The sequence below is a fragment of the Neodiprion pinetum genome, chromosome 5 (genome assembly GCF_021155775.2).
Source record: "Neodiprion pinetum isolate iyNeoPine1 chromosome 5, iyNeoPine1.2, whole genome shotgun sequence".
Taxonomy (NCBI): domain Eukaryota; kingdom Metazoa; phylum Arthropoda; class Insecta; order Hymenoptera; family Diprionidae; genus Neodiprion; species Neodiprion pinetum.
Window position 1 is genome coordinate 30,068,396 of NC_060236.1, and position 25,549 is coordinate 30,093,944.

The following is a 25,549-nucleotide window of genomic DNA, read 5'->3' on the forward strand; positions in this document are numbered from 1 at the left end:
AACGAATCCAATGTTAGATTTCCAAAATTGTTGGTGGTGGATCCATTATAGTGGTTGAAATTTAAAAAAAAAAAAAAACATATTTTCCTGCAACGTAATTATACCTGAAGGCTACCAAATCGTTAATCACGAATCTAAATTTGTAGTTCGAAATTAGAATTGGATATTATTATTATTCCTATCATTATTACTTTTTGTTAACTTTGAATTTGCAGTGTAAAAACGGAAAATTCGAAAGCTAGCTCATGGCCAGCCTATAAATAAAGGTACTTGTTTTTTTTTTCAAAGCTTCTCTGCAATTGTTGACAGTTTTTTAAAAATATTATCACCCAATTGCCCAAAATATCTTAATTTTTTTCCCAGTAGAAAGTTAATGATTGGCTTCTAGGCACGATTGTTAAAAAAAACGGAGTGCCTTACACATTCGGCAAATCAAGAAACTTTTCATCGAGAAAAAAAGTGTCAAACTCGATTTCTTCTGAACAAGATGATTTCAAGTCAAACCGACGAACCGATTGTCATGAAATTTGCCCACGGTACTGTTTTTACCCTGAAGATGCACGCGCGAGCTTTTCCACCCGATCCCACTTCCGGTTCAAAAACAGCGGAAAGAGAGATGAGTTTTTTTTTTGTTGTTGTTGTTTTTCTTTTTTTTTCTTTTTTTATTCAACTTTGTTTGTTTCGTTATTTTTGCGAAAGAAAAAGCGAAGCGACGTTTTACCCTCGATTTCAACGATCGTATTGAAGTTTGCCTAAGCTCGAAGCGTGGCAATTTAATGTCTCGTCATCGGAATTCGAGAGCTGAGATGAACTTAGTGCGATAAGTGTCGAGTTGACCCCGATGTCTTGATATATCAATTAATGTATTACGGAACTCGAGTGCAAACCAACACGCGTTTGTATTACACATAGTATATGCTTATTTTAGATACATTATAACGTATACCGTTTCTTGAAATGCGTTCAAAGCAGTGCATCCGGAAGTACGCCCAACGTAATAAATTAAATGAATAACAATGTTGTAAACAAGTAATGTATACACGCACGCACACATGTATAAGATGACCGCAATGTAACGGTAATGAGGATATATATATTTATTTTCGCTACAGTTTACGACATTGGATGTACAAAGATACATGTATAATCCGACAATTTCGAAAATGCGTTTCGACGTTAATTTTTCGCTTTTTAATCTATCGGAGACTGCAGGCTACCTTGGGAATTGTATATATGTATATATATATATGTATAAAAATTGATTGGTGTATAAATAGTAAAAGTAGACAGAAAAAAAAATAAAAAAAATAAAAAATACGAAAGCCGATGCGAATTTTTCGGCATTCGACGGATGAAACGTTTTTTCTTTTTTTTTTTTTTTTTTTTTACCAGCGATCACACTTTGGCGTAGGCAGCGTAGTTTGCTACTCCGCAACGATTTTTGTGCCTGGCAAGTTTCATGTATCCATTATCGCCCCAACTGTCACCCCACCAGTTTTTCAGTATCCAATAAGTGGGCGTGTAACCGACCAACAGCATCGCGTGGTTAACCACGTCCGAACTGCATCCCGGGTCGTCGTAAACTCCTTGGCTATTGGATTCGTTGGCGAGGGTTGAAAAAACAAAACGAACGTGAATAAATTTTCTGCAGTCATTGTTGGGGGGTTGCAAAAAAATGAAATGAAAAAAAAAAACCAAAAAAAAAAAATCGAAATTCCTCACTCACTGGTAGAGCTGAAAGGTTTTCGGACTCGCGTTAATGGAAGCTGCTATCGGCCCGATAGTTGCCACAGCGTATTCCATCGCGTGCTCATCACGAGCCGGAAGTATCGCCCAGGCTGTGATGTTCACCACGCTGTCGTCTCTTACGAATTTGCAATATCCTTGCTGTAATTTGTCGTGTGATCAGTTATTAAGGGTACAACTCTGTAGGTTGGTTGTTACCGACCGAGTTAAACGTCGCTTGTTGCCGACCGGGTAAAACGTCACTTGTTACCGACCGAGCAATATGTCAGTTGTTTCGTCGCGTCATTCGCTCAAAAAATTGAATATCGCTGATAATTTCCATACAAATATCGAAAAGTTTTCCCCCCCGTCAGCCGAGAATAACGCCGGAAAATTGTTTTACTGCAATTAATGGTAATTCAAGACATTTTTCGACATTATACAAATATAAATATTCAGTGTTGCACGACTCAGTATCGCACTGGTTACGATACGAACGATGCGTAAAATCTGACGTTTTACTCGGTCGGTAAAAACTGTCCAAATGGAATATTAGAGAAGTTGTTTACGCATATTAACATAGTCTTGTAGTTGGTGACATTTTGTTACAGCTTCAGCGTACTTCGACCTTTATCCTAGACTAAGCGTTCAAATTTTGGACGTTTTTTTCACCGTGTCCTCATTTCTAATCATAGACGTGATACTCAATGTGAAACACGCGTTGCGCAATTTTCTACGAGTGATTGTTAACGATTGAAGTTTGGACACCGTGCGATTCGCGTTTTTCTATTTCTTTTATCTTTTACCAAAGTTACAGGGCTCCTCTCAGCGAAAGATAACCCACAGTTTAACATTTAATTGTGCGCCACATTATACGCGAGCTATTGATACTGATAGCCTGTGACTTTACTACACTTATGAATGTTTACAAAAAGTTTTATGAAAACATTATAATACGAGGGAAATCGTCGTCGTCGTCGTCGTTGTTTATCTATCGAAAGTCAAGCAGGCTTCAAGGGCGTGATCACTGATTGTAATTTTTCGGGATATGCTCTCATTTCTTTTCTTTTCTTTTTTCTTTTTTTAAATTGGTGTCCACAACAACTTGAATATGACCTTCTATTCAAACTTTTCGTGAGTATACTTTTACAAATCATAAAAATTACGTTCCAATCAATTGATCGACTCTCTTTCTCTCTCTCTAACTTTTACTATTCCCCAAAGTTGATCTCGATTTTACAGAAATCAGTTCCACAAGTGTTCCAAAAAATGTGTTCTACAGACTCGTTTTAACAGAAAGAAACTCGTGATTCGCATAAAAAATAATCCCGCATCAATTATTCTTCAGGAAAGCTGTTCTTCGGAATATTTTCTCCGCCGAAAATTTTTCTACATAAATTTTTTTGATAGAATAGCTTTCTCGTTTCACACATCCTACAAAGAAACAAATTCAACAGAAACAAATTAAAATGTGCGAAATCGACAGTTAAACGTATGATTTTGACGATTCGATGATTGCTCCGAATTGTTCTGGTTGTGTCAAACAAAATCTTGAGGAAAATACTCTGTGGATAAATTTTCTGCAGAACAATTTTCCTGTAGAAAAATAATTCATGCAGGATCATTCCTGAATTGATACTCGAATTTCTTTGCGCAGAAAAATATCGTATGTTATTTTTTAAACTCCAGTTACAAGCGCCAGTCCTGCGAACGGGTAATTTTCATCAACTCTTCGAGTTTTCTACTCTGTAAAAAGTGATTTCCGTAGAACTCTCTGATATCTGCTATGTTATCGACGATCCAAACTCACCTGCGCGGTATAGGGATAGTTTTTCTCCGGCATGAGACCCTTGGCTTTCTCCAAGTACCTCAACGTGTTCCTCAGGGAACCGCCCGAGCAGCCAAGGTTCCCAACGGAAGTGCTGCAGTCTATAATCTGCTGCGTACTTAGGGGTATCAGCATTCCCGTTTCCTTGAATATTTGACCCTGGATGCTAGTCGCAACGGAATACGCGTAGCAGCTTCCGCAGTCCTCTTGATTTTCCGCTGCCGTTTCGAATCCCCTTTCCCGCCAATCGAGACTCGGGGGAATTTGTCGTCCGCTTTGCCTGATCGAATTCACCAGTTCGTCGTTTTCGGATAAACGGCGTCTTCTGCTACGAACAAGCTTCACCTGATCACGAAATACGCGGGCGTTAGTACTTTTTTTTTTTTTTTTGTGTTGCTTTTTCAATCGTCTTTAATCTCGTTACCGGATCACTTCATCCGGAATTAACTTGTAACACGCGAGTTCTTTTCCTCAAACGATAAAAAAAAAAAACTCAATCGGTCGGTCATACGGTTTGACGATGAAGTTTTTTAGGATAATTTAAATGTTATCTATTTCAACGCGGGAACGTCATTCATCATTCGCGTGTTTGTTTTCCAGAATTTTCTTCCACGCCTTTTGTCGCTCGGACGTTAGACTGAGAAAAATTTCATTTGTCGCAGTGACTAGAAAAATTGAGTAAAACAGTTATCGTTAAAAAAAAAAAAAACTGTTCGAATGTTGTCGGAATTGGGAAAAACGAGCTACGCCTAACCGTTTTGCTCTGTCGTCGATTCTTTTTTGGTAATTGCAAAGAAAAATCAGTTTCTGAGGTTTGGTCTAGTTTTTTAGTTAAACAAGGCTTAAACGTCAATTTATCGTTCCACAAGCGTTAAATTTTCGTAGCAGTTGCAAGAAAATATAGTAGCAGTGGTCGTAATGAGAAAGAATAGCAACGGATACCAGACTTTTCGGTAACAGCTAGAAAACTAATTTTCATTTTCTACCTGGAACTGTATTTTTCGATTTTGGTAAGAAATGAAAATAGTTAAGGACCGAGCGGTAACCGGAACGTAAAAATTTCTCTAGGTGTACTTTTTCCAACCGAAGTTTGATCGGAAAATTTATTGATCGATGAAAACGTTTGGCAAATATTTAAAAAATATTTAAAAAATTGCGGCCCGTTCATTTTTTCAGTATATCGACGATACTCGCAGCAGTAACGAGCTTCGATTAATCGTCTGTTACCGGTTGAATTGAATTTTGAATTTGAAACGCACGAATTCGAATTTCTTTGAGGAGAAAAAGATTAACTCGCTATAGGACAGTTGAAGCAATAAATTTATGGTTTACCATTTTCAATATATACTCCGGTGTGCTGAGGTCGGCAAAGTGGTTGTCACGCAAGGTGTAACTGTGGTGACCAGCTGCTGCTAGGAGGTTATGTTCGTAGATTTTTATCAGATTCTCTTCCCAAGCGAGTCTTCGCATGGCTTCCTTGGTCGTTGAGTAATTCTTTTTGTAAGACAACTGCGGAGCGGATACATGAAAGAATCGAATTACGTTACACTGAGGACAAAATTTCAGTCGACACGGTTAGCGAAAGATTTTGGCAAAATGGTCGTCGTTAATGTTGTCACGTTTCAGTGTTGCCAACACTCTGAATTCTCTGTATTAAAAATTTTATTTCAATTCAGCGCGCGAATATTTGCCTAAAAATAATTATCTTATTTGTATGTATTAAATGGAACATCTATAATAGAATTTTGATCTAATTATTACTTTATAATACATGGTAGTGTAACATTAGCATTGGGCGTCAATATACAGCTAATAAAATCGAGTAAAAAAGAAAAAACAAATAAACTTTACTGTTATTAGAACATGAATATTTATTATTGATATAAGTTGTAACAATAAATAATTTTTTTTTTTACTTATCATTAAGTAAAAACTTGGAATTAAAATCTTTGAATAGTAATTATTAAATCGCTTAGAAATATTTCAATATTTGACTAATTCAATACTTCAATAATTGACTATTTTAATATCTCAATATTTGACTAATTCAATATTTACTTCTCATGCTGTCATCTGACGATTAAGGAATTAAAATGTGTGAAAACTGACTACTAAAAGTGAATTTTTACTACCGTCCCAGAATAAAAACAACCAGATTTAGTGGAAAAACTACCGAGTTGGCAACACTGTTACGGTGTAAGGGGGCGCCCTGGTCGATTTCGACGTTGACGTATATATCTCGAAATGTCAAAGACCGCGTATCTAAAACACGAAAATTACCCATTCTGTACACGATTCTGAACAAAAACATTCCGATACATGTTCATTTGACGCCGAAATAAAGAAATTACACGAATTTTACGATTTTACTATTTATACGATTTCGTAAAATTCGTGTCATTTCTTTATTTCTGCGTCAAATGAAAATTCATTTGAGTGTTTTTGTTTGGAATTGTGTACAGAATGGGGCTGTTGAGTCCTTTTTTGCTTATACATCAGTATCGAAATCGATCAGGGTACACATTTAAGTATCGTTGAAGTTACAAGAAAAAAAAGTCGATTTGATCAAGTTATCGCAAAAGTTGTAAAAAAAAGTACACGTATTAGACTTTTTCTGTTCTTAGGTATAAAATTCATTGTTATTTTTTAATCAGAACTATAACTTTCTTGGTTATGGTAACGAAGGAAAATGTCTTAAAGACCGTGTAGTAAGAACGACAACTGGAAAATTTCTATCGGTACGGTTTTTCTGAAAAAAAAAAAAACAGAGAAAAGCTATTGTTTCAAATGCCAGTTGAATAATGCTTAATCATTTTACACAGCAGTTGAAATTTAACGCTTCTGATCATTCGCCTATCGGGGTTCTTCGAATTTTGCGGAACTTCTCGTCGGAATTAACCGGTCACAACCAGTTTTCATAGATTGGGACCCCCTCGCGTCACGCAGGCTCAGCAAGGAACTATGCAAGAGCTGTCACACGTGTAATAATATTTTTCGATGTCACGATCTTTCCCCTCTCTACGCAAAGCGATAAGGATTACTCTTATTTCGCGACAGATCATCTTCATCATGATCATCATCATCATCATCATCATCAACATCATCATCGTCGCCCGTCGACACGTGTCGTGCGTGCTAATTTTTGTTATCTTGAGGTTTTTTTTTTCTCTTCGTCTTCTCGGTCTTCTTTCTCTTTTTTCCTCGATTACCCCGAATAAGTGCTTATTGCGTGAGATTTTATACGTTCCGTTCGTTATACGCGACAAAAAAAAAAAGAACAGAGCTTGTCAAAGTAATTGATGTATAATTATTTTTCAAAATTGATTGAGTAAAACGTGGCTAGTTTGTGACATTTTTTTTTTTTTTTTTCAGTCCTATTCGATCCTACCCACCGGTAGAATCGCATTACGGTCACTGGATTGGCTTGAAATTTACCTCGATTGCGATTGTTTTACCTCAAGAACGAGTTCTGAAAGTCTAAAAAAAAAAAAAAAAAAAAAAATTGAAAAAAAGTATCTAGGTATTGTTTTAAAGTTGACAGAAAAACCTGTCTCAGTTTACCTGACCAAAATTCATTGTTTAAACGTTTTGAAACACTGTCAAAGTTATAGAAAGTATCTAAAATGTTGGCCAAAAAGGTATTTGTTTTGTACGAAGAATGAAGCCACGATGATTACTTTCAGTACTTAAAGATTCTAGGCGAAGTTTGAACAATTTTATCGGGGTGAAATTGGCCAAGAATGATCGATTTGGGTTAAATCTATTCTTGACTATCAATATTTATACAAACTCACTTTGTATTTCTCCCAATAATCGTCGAGCTTTTCAGACACTTCTTTTGGCAAACCGGTTCCATTTCCGGTTTTCGCGATGCTGAAAACAATCGAGACGATAAAAAATAAGCCACAATTTGATAACTTCATTATACGCATGGATGAATGTTCCGCGAATGTAAGTCGAGGTGGACTGATCGTGCTATATAACTGATACTTGTCACTCTCACTGTTCGTAGGTGAGTTTCATTTTACTCTTTTTTTTTTTTCTTTTCTTTTCCATTTCACCTCTGTCAGCACATACCGCGATCGTTGTTGTAATACCTGTACACGTCGTTTGGTAGAATATATATATATATATATATATTACATGCAAGGGGGTCAAGCATTTTGTTAATTTGTTAAAACCTCCCCCTCCACTCGTACAAGTTGCGTCGATGATTAAAAATCTCGAAGCTTGACAACGACGAATATATTAACCGTGATTTTGCCGAGATTATCGCAAAATACGAGATTTGTTTTGATTTTTCTGCAATATTGTAATCGGCGGTATTTTTGCAGATTACTAAAAGTTGGGGGAATAAATAAAAAAATCAAAAGTCTACGTCGATCTTAGTTTCGTCTATAACTGCGAACGCCAATGAAACAACATTCTTCTTATGCGATAGAAACAAATCTGTGGAAATTCGAATAAGACAAGCTAAGATCGCATAAATTTGGAAAAATATCTTACTTTTATTAGAATGTTGAATATGTTCAAACTCTTGTGATTTTAATCCGATTATAATGTTTGTAAGATTGGCTTGTCTCATCGTACAGAGATCTTGAGATATCGCTGGAAATAGATTGGGGTAAATAATGCGGTTACTATACATTCCTAGATTAGTTTTTAGGTTTTTACCACAGGCGAAAAATGCAGTTACGCAATGGTTACGAATAAAAGGAAAACTAATTTTTTTTTTTAGCTGTAAACAGAAAATATAGTTTGCGTTACTACATTTTTTATTTATTTTTTTTGCCATCATTGCAATAATTTGACGCTGTCGCGTAAATAGTAAATCAATGTTATTTGGCTGAAAAAAAAATGTGGCTAACTAAACTGATAGATTTTTATGTTGCAACTATAATATACGCTAAATAATCAATAGTACGAAATTTTATTGCAATCCAATAACCGTTGACCGAACGATGAGGCAACAATATACAAACGGGTTTATACAAACGATCATACACATTTTACTATAATTTTCTATACTAACTCTACGAGACGAAAACTTTCCTCAAGTGATTTTTCAAAACGTATAAAAACAATTCTGTATTCTGAATACAACAATCGTAAAACATTTTCTCAAGTCGACGACGATGATGATTACGCTAGCCTTTTTCCTATTCAAATTATCTCGCATTTATTTCCATCACATAGCAGGAACATGTCGTTGAATCTACGGCAATGAAAAAACATTGCCGTAGATTTTTTTCACGACGATTATCACCTACTTTTTAAACTTTCGACTCATTCGTAACCCTCGATCTTGTTCCCAAGCGTTGCGGTGCGCTGCGCCGTTTGAAACAATCCGCAAAGCAAGCTTCGTCATTGCTCCGTCCGATGGCGCCACGGATCCATTTGAAAGAGAGAAGCCTCGATCCGTGGAGGCGTCAAATACTCTTTGACGTATGTTCGCCTATCCGGTAGCTATCGCCCTCCTCCTCCACCTCCGCCTCCACCTGCACCTCCACCTCCCGCCCCTCACCATTTTCAGTACCTCTCATCGGCGCTCGTTGAGTAGCGCCGAGAGTAGAGAACTAGTTGTGGAAAATCTTACTGGTGCAATGGCGCGCATCTCGCGGCGGCGTCTGGTCGCGTTTGTTACGTGTGCCGTGTTGCAGTAAACTAAACGGATGTGTCGCGTGGCCCCTTTGCCGAAGGTGGTGGAGATGCGGTATCAACGTTAAAAACGAGATCAGGAGGGCACCGACAAACGGTCATCGAACGTTTACAAGAAAAAACAATTTTTAAAAAAATTAAAAAAAATAAAAAACACTCCGACCAACGCCGGGGGAATGAACATTATACAAGAACGCGATAAATATTCGAACGGCTTTCTTTAGTCCAACGACAGAAAGTGTTTCAACGTTCGTCGTTGTTTCTCTTTTTTTTTGCTTTGTTTTGTTTTGTACTTTCGCTTTTCCATTTCAAAGAAACTTTTTACACACGGAATTTGTTTCGGTTGTTTTTATTTTCCCCTAGTTTTTTTTTCTTTTTTTTTTTCAAGCTTTATAGTTTTTTAACCCTGCCGTTATCGGTACATCGTTTCGTCGGCGAGAGAACTTGATTTCCAGTGTTCGGAATCGTTCGACATGTTATTCATACGTCATGTATATGTATGAAATATATGCCGCGACTGTAACGAAGATCAGTTGTGTGAATGTGAGATTACAGTGAGTGCTTGCAGAGATTTTTAAAGTTGGAACAAACCGGACATCTTTGGAACGATTTGGATACGCGTTCTTGTAACGTTCTTATATTGTAAAATCGCGGGTATTCTTGATAACGAATTATCTAAATTAACAAGTTTGAATCATCATGGATGAGTCGGGGATTGATATGGGATACGATCTGGCAGCTCTTGGTAACGAGGATTTCGAACTTGAGTACAACAATGATTTCGAACAAGCTTTGTCGATGCTCTCCTCGTCTCAGGATTTCATGTATTACGAACTCAAGAGTCGAGCACCGGACACTGGCAGGTGGGTTCTTTAACGTCCCAATCGTATCTCTTCGGTTATCCGAGGATCTCTTTAATCTTCTTTCTTCAATGCTTCGTTTTTACACGGTATCTATAGCCTGGTTATTGTCGACACTGATGTTCAACCGGTTCTTTATCCCGGGGCAAAACTGAACGCGCCACTTGCGCGACGTGAATTCTGGACCGATATTCATGATCTATGATATCGTTGATATCATGATCGATCGTTGATCCAAACTATTCCTTTTCCTCCTCCTTGTATTTGAATCAAGGTCGATCCAAATGGTTGTTGATTTTTTTTTTCACCACCTTCGTTACCCTCGTTGGCCAACCTCTGACCTCGCCGTTTCGCGAACTTGTTCTTGTGTTGTTCTAACGGAAGGAAGAGAGGGGGAAGCAGTGGAAAAAAAATTTATCGAAAGTCAACCTCGACCTGGGACAGTCTCTAACTGGACCGCTTGATATCGACGGTCATTATATAGTGCTTTTTTATCGTTGTATTATTGACACTGCGAGCAACGATATTGTTTGGGATTTAAAGAAGGATCGTACAATAATTTAGAACGATCTAACTTTAATTGCTCCTAATTGTTTTCTAAATTCGGAGAAAGTCGGGAACGAATTTATGGACACGCAACATCGTTTTCATCTTCATAGCGGTATAATTTCACGGAACGTTTGATTATCGTTCAAGAGATAGATTGAAAAGAAAATAAGTAAATGGAAGATAAGTTTTTCAGCAATAAACAAAAGAGGTTGAACGTAATCGTACAATGAAGTAAATTTCCGGTTTATACAGGTGTAATTCATAGTGAACTTTTCGTGCACAATCTTCAAGTAGATAGATAGACGGATGCACAAATCTGCCTCCACTTGTTGTTAGACAATCCTTCGGTAGGTATAAGAGATGGTATTTATCAATCCTTTTCATTCCGTCGAGCATATCGCACAGGTTACTCAATTACTTGTTCAAGCGTGAAAACAGAGTTTACAGACATATTATTCTATATTGACGTCTGACGAGTGTTTTCAACGACCGCTGCAGTCCCGAGTCGAACACTTGTTCAAACATATTCCGTTTTATTCCTACACCTACGCCGTCTCTCTTCATCTCAATCTCCATCTATATCTCTCACTCTCTCTCTCTCTCTCTCTCTCACTCTTGGGATTCGGTATATTATATACTCTCGGCACATGCACGTATGTATGTAATATTTTTTTACAACTGATTGCGAGTGATCAGACGGCGAATCAACCAACCAATTAAGTCTCATTGAACGATGATGATGATACACGCTATGTACACAGCGTGCGCTCGTTCGGTGTATTTAAAGCTTTCGCAAAGATGTAGCAAATTTTCAAAGCTCTGTTAGAATATTTTATCTCGTATTAGGATTGATCTGTAAAATAGGGAGAGAGGATATCATTTTTCACGCTTATCGGTCTTTTTTCTCGTCGCAAAGTCTACAGACATCGATCGTATGTAACGGTTGTCATTTGATGTTTGGAGAAGCCGAGTTATTAACACCTTCGTATGAATCTATCAATTAACAACATCGCCTTGCCATTTTTATCGTTGGTTTCGTTGCTATACGTTTCAACAATTCAAAAGTCATACTTTCCCGCCCTTTTCTTTCCCTTTTCTCAATGGCCAGTTACAGACTACATGCAATGCTTTCCATTTGCCAGTCGAGGTTTTTAGACTGATTATTGACAAAAATTTTATCGCTCGATACTCTTTGACCATTTACTACCAGTACTCTTGTCCTGTGATCCTAAACGTGTGAAAGGATCGTCTAAAGCGAGTCTCGCTGGAATTGCAGAGACAGTTCCGAAATCAGTATTTATTGATAACAACTCTATCAGCGTAAAGTCGTGCTGGATTTTTGTTGGAATTCTCGAAGTCGCTCTTGGGAAGAGAACAATATCGCGCAACGCGTTTGCACGGACATGTTAGAGGTGAACTTTCTAATCGAGGCAACGTTGCCGAAACTCCGGTACCTACACACAATCGCTTTTCATCTTATTGTGCATGTGGTACCCATCATAGTGAAACAGTTTGGATCTCGTCTTGTATGCATGGATCTTTCGTATATGGGTATAGTATATTAATTAAACTTGCTCAGTTCCATTACATGTGGATACTGTGATAACCCAGACGGTCGAACCGTTTCTCATCACTTATCGAACATGGCTACAAGACGTTGTAGTTTTTTCACATCGGTGTTCATCGATCATCGAGATGAAAATTTGATGGTACATGTTTTTTTGTGTCAGAATTAAATCATCGACGGTGTTTTTCATTTTCTCCCAACTTGGGTTTAATGGATGTCAAAACTCTGTTACGGGGAATATTGGAAGTACGTTTCAGCCAACTGCAAAGTTTTTATTTCTATCAAATCGACGCAGAGTCGTCGTTTTTTCTTTGTTACAACGCCGAACAATTTGTGCTACCGTAACGAGGACAATTGATACACACTTGTTCTGACCGCAACATGATTTCGATTTATTGATAAACGTACAGTAACCGCACTTGGTTGGAATTTCGCATTAGCAGTTCAATTGTGTAATAACGTTAGGTTACCGATCATTTTTTTTTTTTTTTTGTACGTGAAAAGTTCATTGTCAATCTCTTCGATACCAAACGATGTAAAATATTATGAAATATCTTCATGGTAGTTTGAAATTACGAAAATGAACTCTGCAGTTTCGATCATTTCATTTTCTCGGACCATTGAACGACTATTCCTTGTTAGTCTGAAGTCGGTAACTTTACCGCGATGATTCAAGTTTCGTAAAAAATTGTACTTCCGCAATTTTATTGAACGTCTGAATCGCGTTACATGACAATAGAGTAAAACATATTATTCATACTCTGAGAAACTTGACTACTTCAAAGTCACTGTACAATTACTAAGTAGTCCAATTTTTCATCGGAATTTTTCATTGCGTCAAAGCAACCAACAATTCAGCCTCGTTATTATTTAGTCTCCGAGACAAAGGATTCGGCTCTCGCGTCTTCTCGATGCAGTTTTCCCGCGCTCGGCTACGAACCCTTTTATAAAATGAAAATTGGATTACACGTGAAAATGGAAGCCATGCGGGGTGGGGGGGGGGGGGGGGGGGATGGATGACGATGAAACAAATAAGTGGGAAAGTCGGCATTTCTTCAGCTCAATTTCTCAGACCAAACGTGGGGGTTTCATTCTCGGGATTCTTCTCCCTGCCGGTTTGTATCCGTCAAAGCCTGGTCCGTTTGGGGATTAAAACGTTCCTCCAATAAGCCGGTTAATATCGCTCCGGATTCGCCGGCGAATGTCGTCACGCTGCAAGCCTCTATCCTCTATCTCGGCACCTTGGGTTAAACTCTGCAGCCTCTCGGTATCTATCTTTATTACACCGATCTGTATATCTATACATGTGTGTTCGGCGCGTGTCGTCACATATACAGCCGAACATGCGGCGGTGTACGGAACGCGACCCAGTGGAATATTACCGTCCCTTGGTGTTTCTGACGTAACACCGGCTGTTTATACTAGCACGACGTGTATTTGTTCAACTCGTATTCCGCCCCGCGATATCCCGTTGTTACAGCAATTAACGACCGAATTACGTTAGCGAGTCGAGTCCTGTTGCGGTTTTTTTTATTTTTTTTTTTTTATTTTTATCATATTACCGAACCATCGATCTTTCCTCATAATCAATGTCTCCAAAGATCCTTTACTCAATTTTTCGGGTCACGTACCGCGGAAGGAAAAAACGTAACCCCCCCTTGTAGGATCACTTTGTTATCCGTATCTCCGTCTGTAGAGACTTTTTTGTTTTTTATTTTTTTTTATCAGGAACGGGTAGATGTACCAAGTTGAAATTAATGACAAATACTGAGGTCTACGGTCCCTTGGCGGTGTATAAAATTTAAGCTTTTGAGTCGACGCAATCGAAAGATGCGGTCGTTTGTATCGCATATTTTTATACTCGCAAATTCACTCGTAGCGCAAGTAGGTAGAGATAAAAAGTTCGAAAATAGTTGATTCGTAGTTGTATCACGTACAAAAAAAAAAAAAATAATCAAGTCTGAGCGGAATTCTCGTGCCGCGAGTTCTACTCGCACTTGCCCAATTTTCTTTTTTTTTCTTTTAATTATATAACGTTAGCGTGTTTTACGCGTTTTTTCATGCGTGTCTTCCGTACACAAAGTACTTGTTTCTGCGACGGTCGAGTTAGCCTGCAAATGCGCATGCGCGGAGTACCGAAAAGAGTATATTTAAGTCCTAGGTGTCGACGCGCATGCGCCGTAGCGAACAAATCTGACATTACGCAACTCTAACCGCGATTTCGTTGGTTGGTGAAAAAACTCGCAACGGATAATCTTGTTGTATAAAGAATCGCTTGCAACAAGGAGGCAACGATCCTATCGTCTCCCGGATTTGCAATATTCTACGACTGATAACTTGAAAACTTAGAAAATATTCCATCCAATTGTGTATTTTTTTTTTTTTTTTCTTTTTTTTTTGCACAAAATCGAGACCGATGCCAATTCGTGTCGGATTTACCTGATTTTTTCTACGGCGGTTGTTCCAGTGTTATAATTAAACAACGGCGAAAGAAAGTCGCTCCCGAGATTGTTTATACGTAACGATTTTCCAACGTGTGTCATTCGCCGGCCGCGAAGGATAACCTAATCGCAAAGAGCAAAGTGCATGCAAACCGCGCATTGTTCAATATAGCCGGGTTCAATAAAGACTCAGCGAGAGATACACTCAGCGCTCTGGTTCGTTTTTATCTAAAAAGGAAACGACGGTTCTTCTTTTTATTTCTCCCTTTCTCTCCCTCCCTCTCTCTCTCTCTCTCTCTCTTTCTCGCTTTTTCTCTCTCTTTCTTTTCAAACCGCAATATAAATAGACGGAGTGTAATTTGTGCGAAAGCACGAGAGAACTCAGCGGCAGTTTGCCTGATTGCTTACGCAGAGAAAATCTTCGTTGTTATTGTTACGAGAGAAACGCGGTGGCGTAATAATGTCGCTTCGAATTTCAATTATCGGATGTATGTAATAATATATACGATCGATTCGATTTTTTTTTTTTTTTTTAAACTCAAATTCATTCGATACCAAGATTTATCAGGTGAAATCTTAGGCGGAGACGAAGGATATTTCGTTAGGCCACACACGTGTGGATCTCTTATTATTATAGACATACGCTTAACGTCAACGTCTCAAATGTGGGTGGTGAAAAAAGCTTTTAAGATATTGTTTGCTCTCGTGTCAGTTTTAAACGTCACGTTGAAGATGATTTGACCAATTTATCAAACGGAATGTATATGTAAATCTGTATTATTATAGCTACCAGATTATACCACTGGGAATTCCTTGACGTAGGATGTGAATATTTCAAATCTGACATCTGGGAATTGAAACATTCATTAATTTTTTACCGAACCAGTTTTCAAGATTTCAAACTTATCACGCTGTGAGGATTTTAAAAGATTTCATTAAAAATTCCAATATACTTGTTTCGCAAATTTTTATTGGATTTTTTACTTGGTATATAGTTTGAAAAAAATTCCCGCGCTTTCAATGATTTCGTGGAATATTGCTAATTTCATAGTCCGATTCCGGAGCGTTTCTAACTGTTTTGATAAGATTTAAAATGGATTTGATAAGTTTCCTCAATAGATTTCAATTGTGTCTTCGAAAGGTTTTTGCAAGTGCCGATTGAAATGATTTTTTTGAACTTGGTTTCGAAACACTTCATACGCGACTTGACGGAACGTGATTTGGGATTTGAAAATATTTTGAAGTTTTTCATGATTCTGGGACCAACCTCGATGACTTTCACGAAAGGTGGCCGACCTTTTTTATGAGATGAACCATTCGGTATTCGTGTTTATCAAACTAAATCGCCGATGATAATTTATGTGTATGCGTATAAACTAACTCGAGAATAGCAATTTTACAGCTGTGTTGCGCTTGAAGAATGAGGGTAATACGAGTGGTAGTGAAATTTCTCTTTCCCGCAAATTTACGAAGCTATGATTATGCAACGAAGTTAGCTATTTACCCATTTTGGGTATACGTACCTACATCATTTTTTTTTACGCGGTCGAAGCTTCCAACGTTAACGTAACGATGCACCGTCAAGGAAAATTGTTATTCCTGTAGAATTTTAGGGTGGTATGAAATCCGGTAAACCGTAATAAAGCGAAACGTGTATTATATATTTAAAAACTCAACACCTTCAAACCGATTGCGAATTTGTGAATTGGTGATTTTTTTCTTAGACGGTTCATTACGTCTACGTTACTAACTTTAATCTCGTTCGCTTTATCTTATCTCTGATTGACGCGAAATTTGGAAATGGACGGTTTTTGACGTCGCTGATTACGAATTTGAAATCAAATTTCAGAAATACAGCTTAGTCGACTTTTTCTTTTCGTTTCTTGTAATTTTTAAATTTTAAGTTCAAACACGTGATCAATGTTATGAAAAAAATCTTTAGGTATCAAGTTTCATCAGAATCGAGTAATTTCGTATGGTTTTTTTCAACCATCGTCTGAAACTCTGCAGACTTTTTAAGCTCAAATTCAAGATCAACGACTTCGAAAATTCCTGGATTAAAAATATCGAGTCAATCGCAGGTAATAAAAATCCGTGCTTCGCCCCAAATGGAATACGTATAATCAGCTTTGTTGCATGATATTAGCTTCGTCAATGTGCGCTACTACAGAGCAACATCACTTACGCTTAACCACTTTAACCCTTCGAGAACACTTCTTTCAAATTTTTGCCCAATCAACGTAAAAATTTTTAAAACGACAACTCTTGTCACGAAACTTCTTTCTTTCCGGAACTTTTTTCAATGATTTAATATTTCTGAAGTGGCGTTTAAACTACGGGGATCGATTCTACAATATTCGAGGAATATCTAAGAATTCTTTCAAGCTCATGGGAATAAAGTAGTTCTGAAATGCTAGACCGTGAAAAAAAGCACAGGACCTCACAGACCCAGAGCGTGTACTCGATGATCGAAAAAATAGTCGCGTACTTGAGAGGTTAATTTACAACTACAACTCGGCGAGTTACGCTACCATCACCTTGTGTAGGTATAATGAATCCTGATCAACGCTTATCGACGTAAGATTATTTTGAAAATTTAAAGACGGCAGGTGCCGTTGTCGCGCCGACGGGAAGTAATAGCGGAAAGAGATAGACAGAGAGACAGAGAGACAGAGAGAGAGAGAGAGAGAGAGAGAGAGAGTGAGAGAGGGGGGGGGGCGCAAGTCGAGAATAGAAAATTACGCTGTCAAGAATCGGAGATCGCTTTGAGTAGCGGCGCTGCCGGCGTGTTGGTTTTTCGGCACACACGTGGGCTTCGTTAAAGATTACGAGGCGTGTTCGAAGGTGTTTGCGGCGAGCGCGCCACGAATGTTGGCACAATATAGGTAGACGTTCGACGAGATGCGTCAGGCCTTTTCGTCGGACGTAGTAGCAACGGGGCTCGAGGAGACGTACGTCGCGCGTCTCGTGGTTTTTTTTTTTGTTTTTTTTTTGTTTTTAATAGCCGTTTTTCCGCGTTTGTGGACCAAATTTCATACGGTACAGACGTGAAGAGGGGGATATTAGAGACGAAAGGGGGTAACGGAGGGGGAGAGATAAAAAAATAAATCACACCCCTATGCGGGACGGCGGTGGTGGTTCACCGTCGTCATTATGCAGATCGACGAGGCGTCGCGTCAGATCGGCGAATTTGAGGAGCTCGTTGCCAGACTCGATCGAATGAACGACTCGGCTCTATCCGGTCAGAAGCGAATCACTGCTCAGGGAACGGATAATTCGTTCGGTGGCGCTGCGGTCGGCGGTTCGTGTCCGCCATTCGAAAATTGTCGACATCGGTATGCCGCGGGAAATTTCCGGGCAAGGAGTCAGGGGAACTACGAAGACGTCGGAAAAACTACTAGGGTCATGGTTCATCTCGGCATCGACGACGATCTTCGAATGATACTTGAAATGGATCCGTCTATCGTTGATCACCCTGCCTTACCGACCGATGGTAACGCACACGCCATCTTGCGGGACACGAGGCCGCACGGCTGGTAGTAACCTACATGCATATATCTACATACCGGACTACTATCGTCGTATTAACTAAATCCTGTAATGTTCGTTAGTTTGTCTATTTTTTTTTTTTGCATCTTTCTATCTTGTTTTTGACTGGTTGATGGTTTCATTGAAAAACTTCGAGGTTTGCAACGTTGTTCGATTATTGACCCGTTATAATCTCGGGTGCACAGTTTGAAAGTTGAAAACTTGACGAAACTAAGTGACGTTCCGAGGATTTGGCTCCCGTCAATCAAGTCGAATTTTATTTGAACGATCCTTTTTTTTTCTGCATCGAACAAAATTCCGCGATTTAAAAAACGCAGATTAGTTGATTTCGCCGATAAATCAATCGATGCCTGCTAATCGTAGCAAGGACGGTCGTTTTTGTCACAAAAAAATGCTTCCTTCGTTTTAGAATTAGTAGTCAACGCTTTCGGTAACAAAATTGTATAACTAGTCTTTTTTTTTTCCTTCAACTTCCGGCTTATTACAAACTTTCAAGCTTCTCACCCATCCCCCATCTCATATTCAAATTATCCTCTTTAATTTGCCGAAAGGTAAAGATCTACAGTCAAGCATCCAGGTTACAGTAACGCTTGTTCGCCTCAAAGCGACGGTTTACATTATACGAGCTGCTTGCTCTCTTTCTTGTCCAACTGAAATATCAATCTATTTTCATTCTCGTAACGCGAATCGTTTATGAAGGAACGGGATTGCGAAACGTTCAGATATTTGGTGAAATCGAGTTAGAGGGAGACGGAAAAACGGGGGGGATTACTTTCATCAAAATTATGTCCGTGCCATTTACCCCCAACAAAAACGGATTGGCCGGATCGTATACTTTGCACTTTGTATATTTTTCTTGCAGCCGAACTGCGAGGCGATCAAACGTCTATTACGAATGCCTCGAGCTATCCGCACAGTTCTAAATGGACTCTGAAATATTGTACAGTCTTTATTGCTCGAATATCGTTTACTTGCAAATCTGTATTCTTCTTTGGTAAAATTTCTTTTTGGACTGATTTCAATTTTCTGAAACAGTTGAACAGATTGTGCAAAACTTCTACTCAAATTTCTGAGATACATTCATTGGCCTGAAATTTGGAGCCTGTGAAACCTAGTTTCATCCAACATGCCTCTTTTCGTTCAGGTTATTGTCGATTGTATCGGAAGTTTGACGAATGATGAAATTCCGTGACAAATTAAACCTGTGGTGTATACATAGTTTTGAATATTTATTTTTATTGTTCACTGATGAATTTTTAATGATAGGGTCTCATAGATTCGAACCTGAAGGGGTATATTATTGTAATTTAAATCAATGCTACTTGATCTACCGTAAACGAAGAACCGAGGAAGATCCATGTTGGATGAAACTATACATCAGGAGCTCCACAATTCGAGCCAAAAAAACCCTAGAAGTTTCAATTTCTTGTTAGCGTTGCTTCTCCGTTTAACGCGTCAGGCAGACATGTTTGTGTTAATATTTTTTTATTTTTTATTTTCGCTCTTACAACGGTACTCGTTACGCGTCTGGTAGTCTGATGACCGATGTAACGTTTAATACAAGATATAAAGAGAAAAACAAAAGACCCGTAAAGACAAAGAGATTTTTCAGTATCTACCCACAGGACGTGTGTTTTGAAAATTTATATCGCCAATTACTGCACTAGAACGCGCATTATTCTTTGGCAGGTTTGCCGAAGCTTGCTTTCTTCTCTCGCCTCTCCTCAACCCGAACGCAGCACGTAGAGCTGTTATTAGAGGTTATGATTTACGACGAGGATGCCGTTAGTTGGGTTACGAAGTTTCTATTTTTGAATGAAAACACTCTTCTTGGGTGATTTTTATTTTTATTTATTTTGTTTTTACATTATATTCTTTTCCTATTCACTAACCCCAACCCTTTTCAATAAGGTCAGATGTATTTTAGGTTATGATTCGGCTGCGCACGTGTCTGTATCACGAGTCGTATCGTAGAATTTACCTATTGTCACAGATGCGTGTATAAGTTTGCTCGAATCTGTATCCCGCAGCTTATGTTTTGATCATCGTATCATCGTTTTCACAGTCGGATTGACAGATCCCTCTCAATATCTTATATGACGTCAGGGAATTGATCACTGGTAAAAACTGGTTAATACCGACCGCGAGTCGTTCACTTAATGCACATGAACGTACCTCGTTATACTGCATATGTATAGTTATTATTCGACCAAAGAGAATTCGGCGTGTTGTTAAATCGCAGTTCGATCGATTGTCACGATAATATATTCATCGACTCTTCTCACTGTCAGCATTTTTGTTTAGAATCATTATCGATCTTTATCTAATTTTATCATCCTATACGCGTCGGTAAGGATCTCAAATGTTTGCAAGCCAGTCGTTTTGTTCTGGGAAATGAGAACCGCTGTTACGCTTGTCCCCCATTGGCCAGTGTCACATGACGTCATCGAACTATCTTTCACCGTTTTCATTTACAAACTGTATCCTCGATATTTGAATCAGGTATTTATTCCCATTGGAACGGTGTAAATTACGTATGAATTTGCTTCCCGCGGTTAAACCGATCATGTTATGTAAAATAACAAGATTTACGCAAAGTTTATATTGTTGGCAAAATTGAGAAAGATTTTCTTATATTCGTTAATTTACAGACCTTAACCTTGAAGGTTTCAATAGCGACGCGAAGTTCAATTAAATTAGAATATGGAGCTGTGCCAGATGAACGAATGTCTTCTAACCTAACCTAATCCAACCTAGCCTAACCTAATCCGACCCAACGTTACCCGACCATAATTTGCGACGAATCGGTGCACGGAAATTAGTTTCGCTTCGGATTTCGTTTGAGTCATTTTTTGACAGCTGGCTAAAGTATAAGCGTTTAACCGCAGGCCAGCCGATCGCTTATAGATAGTACCGCGAAACTGCTACCTGACGAAAATAACCTGCGGTTTGCGGGTATTTTTATACTATAAACTCCACGACCAAAAACCACCGCACTATTGTATATATATATATATATATATATATATATATATATATATATATATATATATTTTCACGCCATTTGTTTTTCACCGATAATTTTTGTACAAATCAAACCCGTCGATCAATTGTTCACAGTTCAGTAACAAATTGCTCGAGTTTCTTTGTAATTCTCCAACGGAAATGAACTATACGGTCAATATATAATCGCAGTTATAAATATGTATATATATATATATATACATACATATCATTAAGTTGCGGATTTCATACTGCATGGAATTTCCGTCTATTTGAAATGGAAATGAAGACACTTCTCATCGGGTGATTTATAACAGTCTTTCTCAGAACCGGTTGACTACAGTATATAACGTTACAATTTTCATCTGTCTTAACTGCGCGTTTCTGTTTCTTCTCATTCCAATGTAAAATGCATGCGGTTAGTCTCTGCAGGTTTTTTACCGAACGGCTTAAACGACCGGAGAAAATATCGATACGAGGAAGAATAGGCGTGCAAATAAATCCCGAGAATCTTATGTTGGAACTACTCGATTGGAACGTGCTTGAAATTTTATTGCAGCTTGATTTGATCTTTCTCTTTAAATTTTTATATTTTTTCCTGACAGTAAAAAAAAAAAAAATAATAAAAAAACAAGTAAATAAATAAACGAAGCAAATATCGGAACAAATTAGAACAAAGTTCTAAACAGCGCTGAAGTTTCACTGAAAAATTTTCAATCCCCGGTATTTGGATAGCTGTGTGGATTTGTCTTTCACATCTTGTCGATGCTGAAGGAATAATGTGGAAAAAAAGGCTTATTATCGAGTTGAAAATTCGAACACTTGGCTGACGGAAGGGTGGTGGTTGGGTTATATGTCTCGTCGTTTCGTTAATGAGATAGATGCGATTGTAAAAATAAACTAAACCCTGACATTTGACAATAAGCTCTGCGTGTTTTCCGCCTCCGTCCCGCGATTTTTTGCTGCTTCGTTACCTGCGAGAATAGTTTCATATATATATATATATATATTAGACTGGGCCAAAAAAATTGACTATTTTTTTTTTTTTGAAAAATATATTGAGAATATCATTCAGTATGGCAAAAAAAAAATTTCATGAAATTTTAAGCCCTTAATATTAACTTTAAGAATTAATCGAGAAATTATATCAATTTATTAAGCTTAATTACTCGGAAACGGCTTGTCTGACAAAAATCTATAATCTGACCTTTTTTGTAGGGAATTTAAATTTATAAAGGCATAAGTGAACATAAATTTTTTCACTTCAATATTTCGACAGTTCTGACGTAAAACATCAAATTATTACTAAAAATCAAAAATAGCGATGATAGACCTCTTAAAGTTAATATTAAGGGCTTAAAATTTCATGAATTTTTTTTTTTTGTCATACTGAACGATATTCTCAATATATTTTTCAAAAAAAAAAAACAGTCAATTTTTTTGGCCCAGTCTAATATATATACATGTATATGTATATTGTATACACATATATTCATAGAATAATAACGGCTATGAATAATCTCCTTCCCTATTTTTCCTCATCTTCGCTTCGTTATTACCGATGCTTTATTTACAATATATATATATATATATGAGAACCACTGTTACGCTTGTCCCCCATTGGCCAGTGTCACATGACGTCATCGAACTATCTTTTATTGAAAATTCTAACAATTCTTCGGCATCTGTGACACGTTGAGGAAATAAAATCGAATTGTTCCCATTCGAATGTGGTCGACGGAAATAATAATAACAACAACAACAACAACAACAACAACAACAACAGCAACAACAACAATAATAATAATAATGGGGAAAAAAAAAACTCTCCCTCGTCGTTTTTTGGAAAATAATATTTCGCATTAAACTTGTTCTCCGAACACCCGGCGTGTCGTTGTTTCCGTTTATCGTCCATGCATACGTAAAACGGCACCTGGATTTTTTCGTCGAAACGACTGCGGGCAATTTGGAATACGCGCTGCATGCACGCTGCTGCAGCATGCTGCGAACGTCATTACGCGACGTTACACGCAGCATATATTATGCGTACGCGGTGTTATAAATAGAGCGAGTGGAAGAAATTTATTTTTTTTTTTATTTTTTTTTTATTTTTTTTTTTTTATTTTTTTTTTTTTTTATATTATATATCTTTCAGCGGCATTTAAACGGGATAATTCGTTTTCTCCACCCTGAGAAAGACGCGATTGCCGATTTTTTTGGCAATTTAAAAAAAAAATATTTTTCCATCTCTTCTTCCCTTCACTTACCCACGTTTTTCGTCTCATTTTTTCACCTCACAATTTATATAAGAGTATTATGTATATATATATATCTATGTATATATAACGCCGAGTGTGTTATTGTTAAAATAAGTATTTCTATTTTTTACGTTTGAGAATTTTTGGAGAATCTCCAAACCTTGACGGCGCGCTTATCGAGAGATTGAAGATTTTTTTTTCTTTCATTCCTCCATTTATATTCGGCGTGAAACGTGAAAACGTGAAAACGTTTCCACGTTTGATTATTGTTAAATAATCTGTACTTTCAGTGACAAGTGTCCGATACCGAATCATCTGTTAATTTTTGCTGTTATGGAATCCTGAAATTGGAAATTTGAAAGGATTAGAGGGAAAAAAAAGGGTGAAGGCATTTTTTTTTTTCAAATCTCAATCAGGAAAGATGGTTTTTCTTTGTTATTCGTGTACGTACAAATTCGTGAAAATTGGATGGAAAAAAGAATGAAGTATTTAGAGTCGATTGGAATGTGTGAAAGAAATGTTGAAACATTTTTTCGAATATTCGCAACTGCTACGCATAATTTTATACATATATATATATATTATAATTATTATCCGCAGTATCTACGTACGTGGCGAATTTAAGAAAGCGCTAAAATTATCGTTGAAAGAAAGAAAGAAAGAAAGAAAGAAAAGAATTCAACCTTGAATTATTTCGTTCGTTGCAATTCTTTGTGCTTGACTGTAATAATTTTCTGCTCTCATCGATTTGCAATGCAAATTTTCGCACGCCTTTCGTAGCTTTTTTTCCTTGTTCTTTTCACCAATACTTTGAGTCACTCTTTATTGAGCCAAGTCAACTTTTTATAACAAAATAGTATTCTATGGTTTTTCGGGTCGCTGATTACGAGACTGAAATTAGATTTTGACAATTCAACGTGGTGGACGAAAATTCGAAATTTGATAGAAATTTCAAAACCTGATTTCAGATTCCTAATCAGCGGCATCAAAAATTTACAATTCATGTAAAACGTGTTTTTATATGTGTAAATTGGAGATTTTCTCGAAAACGAATTATTCCTTTGATTTTCACAATTTTTTTTTTTTTTTTTCAGTCAATTTGTTTCTACCGATAATAATTTTCATCGTATCGCAATAATCACTCTCGGGTGTCGAAAATCTGTCGGTAAATTATCGAAAATAGCCACAAAAAAAAAAAAAAAAAAAACATAAATATGTTTAAAAATGTTAAGGAATACTTTTCCGGTTCGCACAAATAGTTGAATCGAAATTCGTGATTTCCTCGAGGCGATTAAACAAAAATATCGAAATAAAAATGTGCGAAATGATTGAGAATAATTGCGAAAAACACAAAAGTACGTCAATTAATTTGCAAACGAGAATCAATTTAATTTTGGGAGAAAATTTAGAATGAAGAACCCAAAAAAAAAAAATAAAAACAAAAGGCATCACGTTTAGAATTTTTCGTGCATCCAAGATATTGAGTCGAACAATATCTGATGCAATCGGTGATAATTGTACACACAGTACGTTTGTTTATAAAAACATATATCGCCCGCGCTGCTATTGTATAATTTTTAATTGTTGAGAAGAAGAGAAGATTTGAAGAAAAATTAAAAAAACGTCACAACCGCTCACCGCGTAATAATTTCTGCCTCTAATTTGTATGCAAATGCCTGAAATAGTTACACGCGTGTATATTTTTCTTGAAAGGGATACAACAAAGTTTTTTTTTCTTTTTTTTTTTTTTTTCTTTTTTTTTTTTTATTCGCATATTGTATTGTGCAAAGACACAGACACTGAAATACCTGACAATAGCGGTGCGTTAAAATTTTGCCGAACGATGAAAACGCATTACGGAGATAAAAATGAAACATAGAACGAAGAATGTGTCACACAGAGGTATCCAATTGTTTAATTAGGTATACGTTTGATTCTTGGGAGAGACGACGAAAATTTTGTCTCTATCGTATCCTCCGTATCCATTTGACAAATGCGATACGTGCTTTTTTTTTTTTTTCTCGTTCAGAAACGTTCGAAAATTAGCGGGAAACGGATGCAGCGATTTAATTGTACGCTCGTACTTTGTCAATATCAACGACAAGTTACCT

General features: G+C 37.3%; 2 protein-coding genes across 6 annotated transcripts in view; one reads left to right on the forward strand and one right to left on the reverse strand.

The window, feature by feature from the left end:
• Positions 1-1,092: 1,092 nt before the first annotated feature.
• On the reverse strand, positions 1,093-7,543 carry CtsL4 (Cathepsin L4). Its single transcript, XM_046626138.1, has 5 exons — positions 7,348-7,543; positions 4,886-5,062; positions 3,536-3,898; positions 1,727-1,887; positions 1,093-1,591 (listed from the first exon to the last, which is right to left on the reverse strand). Exons 1-5 carry the CDS (start codon positions 7,483-7,485, stop codon positions 1,396-1,398), a joined length of 1,035 nt encoding a protein of 344 aa, XP_046482094.1. The 5' UTR covers positions 7,486-7,543; the 3' UTR covers positions 1,093-1,395.
• Positions 7,544-9,122: 1,579 nt separating this feature from the next.
• Positions 9,123-25,549, forward strand: part of Mitf (transcription factor Mitf) — a 54,574-nt gene continuing 38,147 nt past the window's right edge. For 2 of the 5 annotated variants that reach the window (XM_046626102.2, XM_069136155.1), the window contains exon 1: positions 17,718-18,164. In XM_046626102.2, the coding sequence (XP_046482058.1) occupies positions 17,782-18,164 (383 nt within the window). In that variant the 5' untranslated portion in view covers positions 17,718-17,781. Of the gene's footprint in view, positions 9,460-9,766; positions 10,075-17,715; positions 18,165-25,549 lie in introns of those variants that run through there. The other 3 variants (XM_069136156.1, XM_069136157.1, XM_046626106.2) reach the window with 3 other exon arrangements.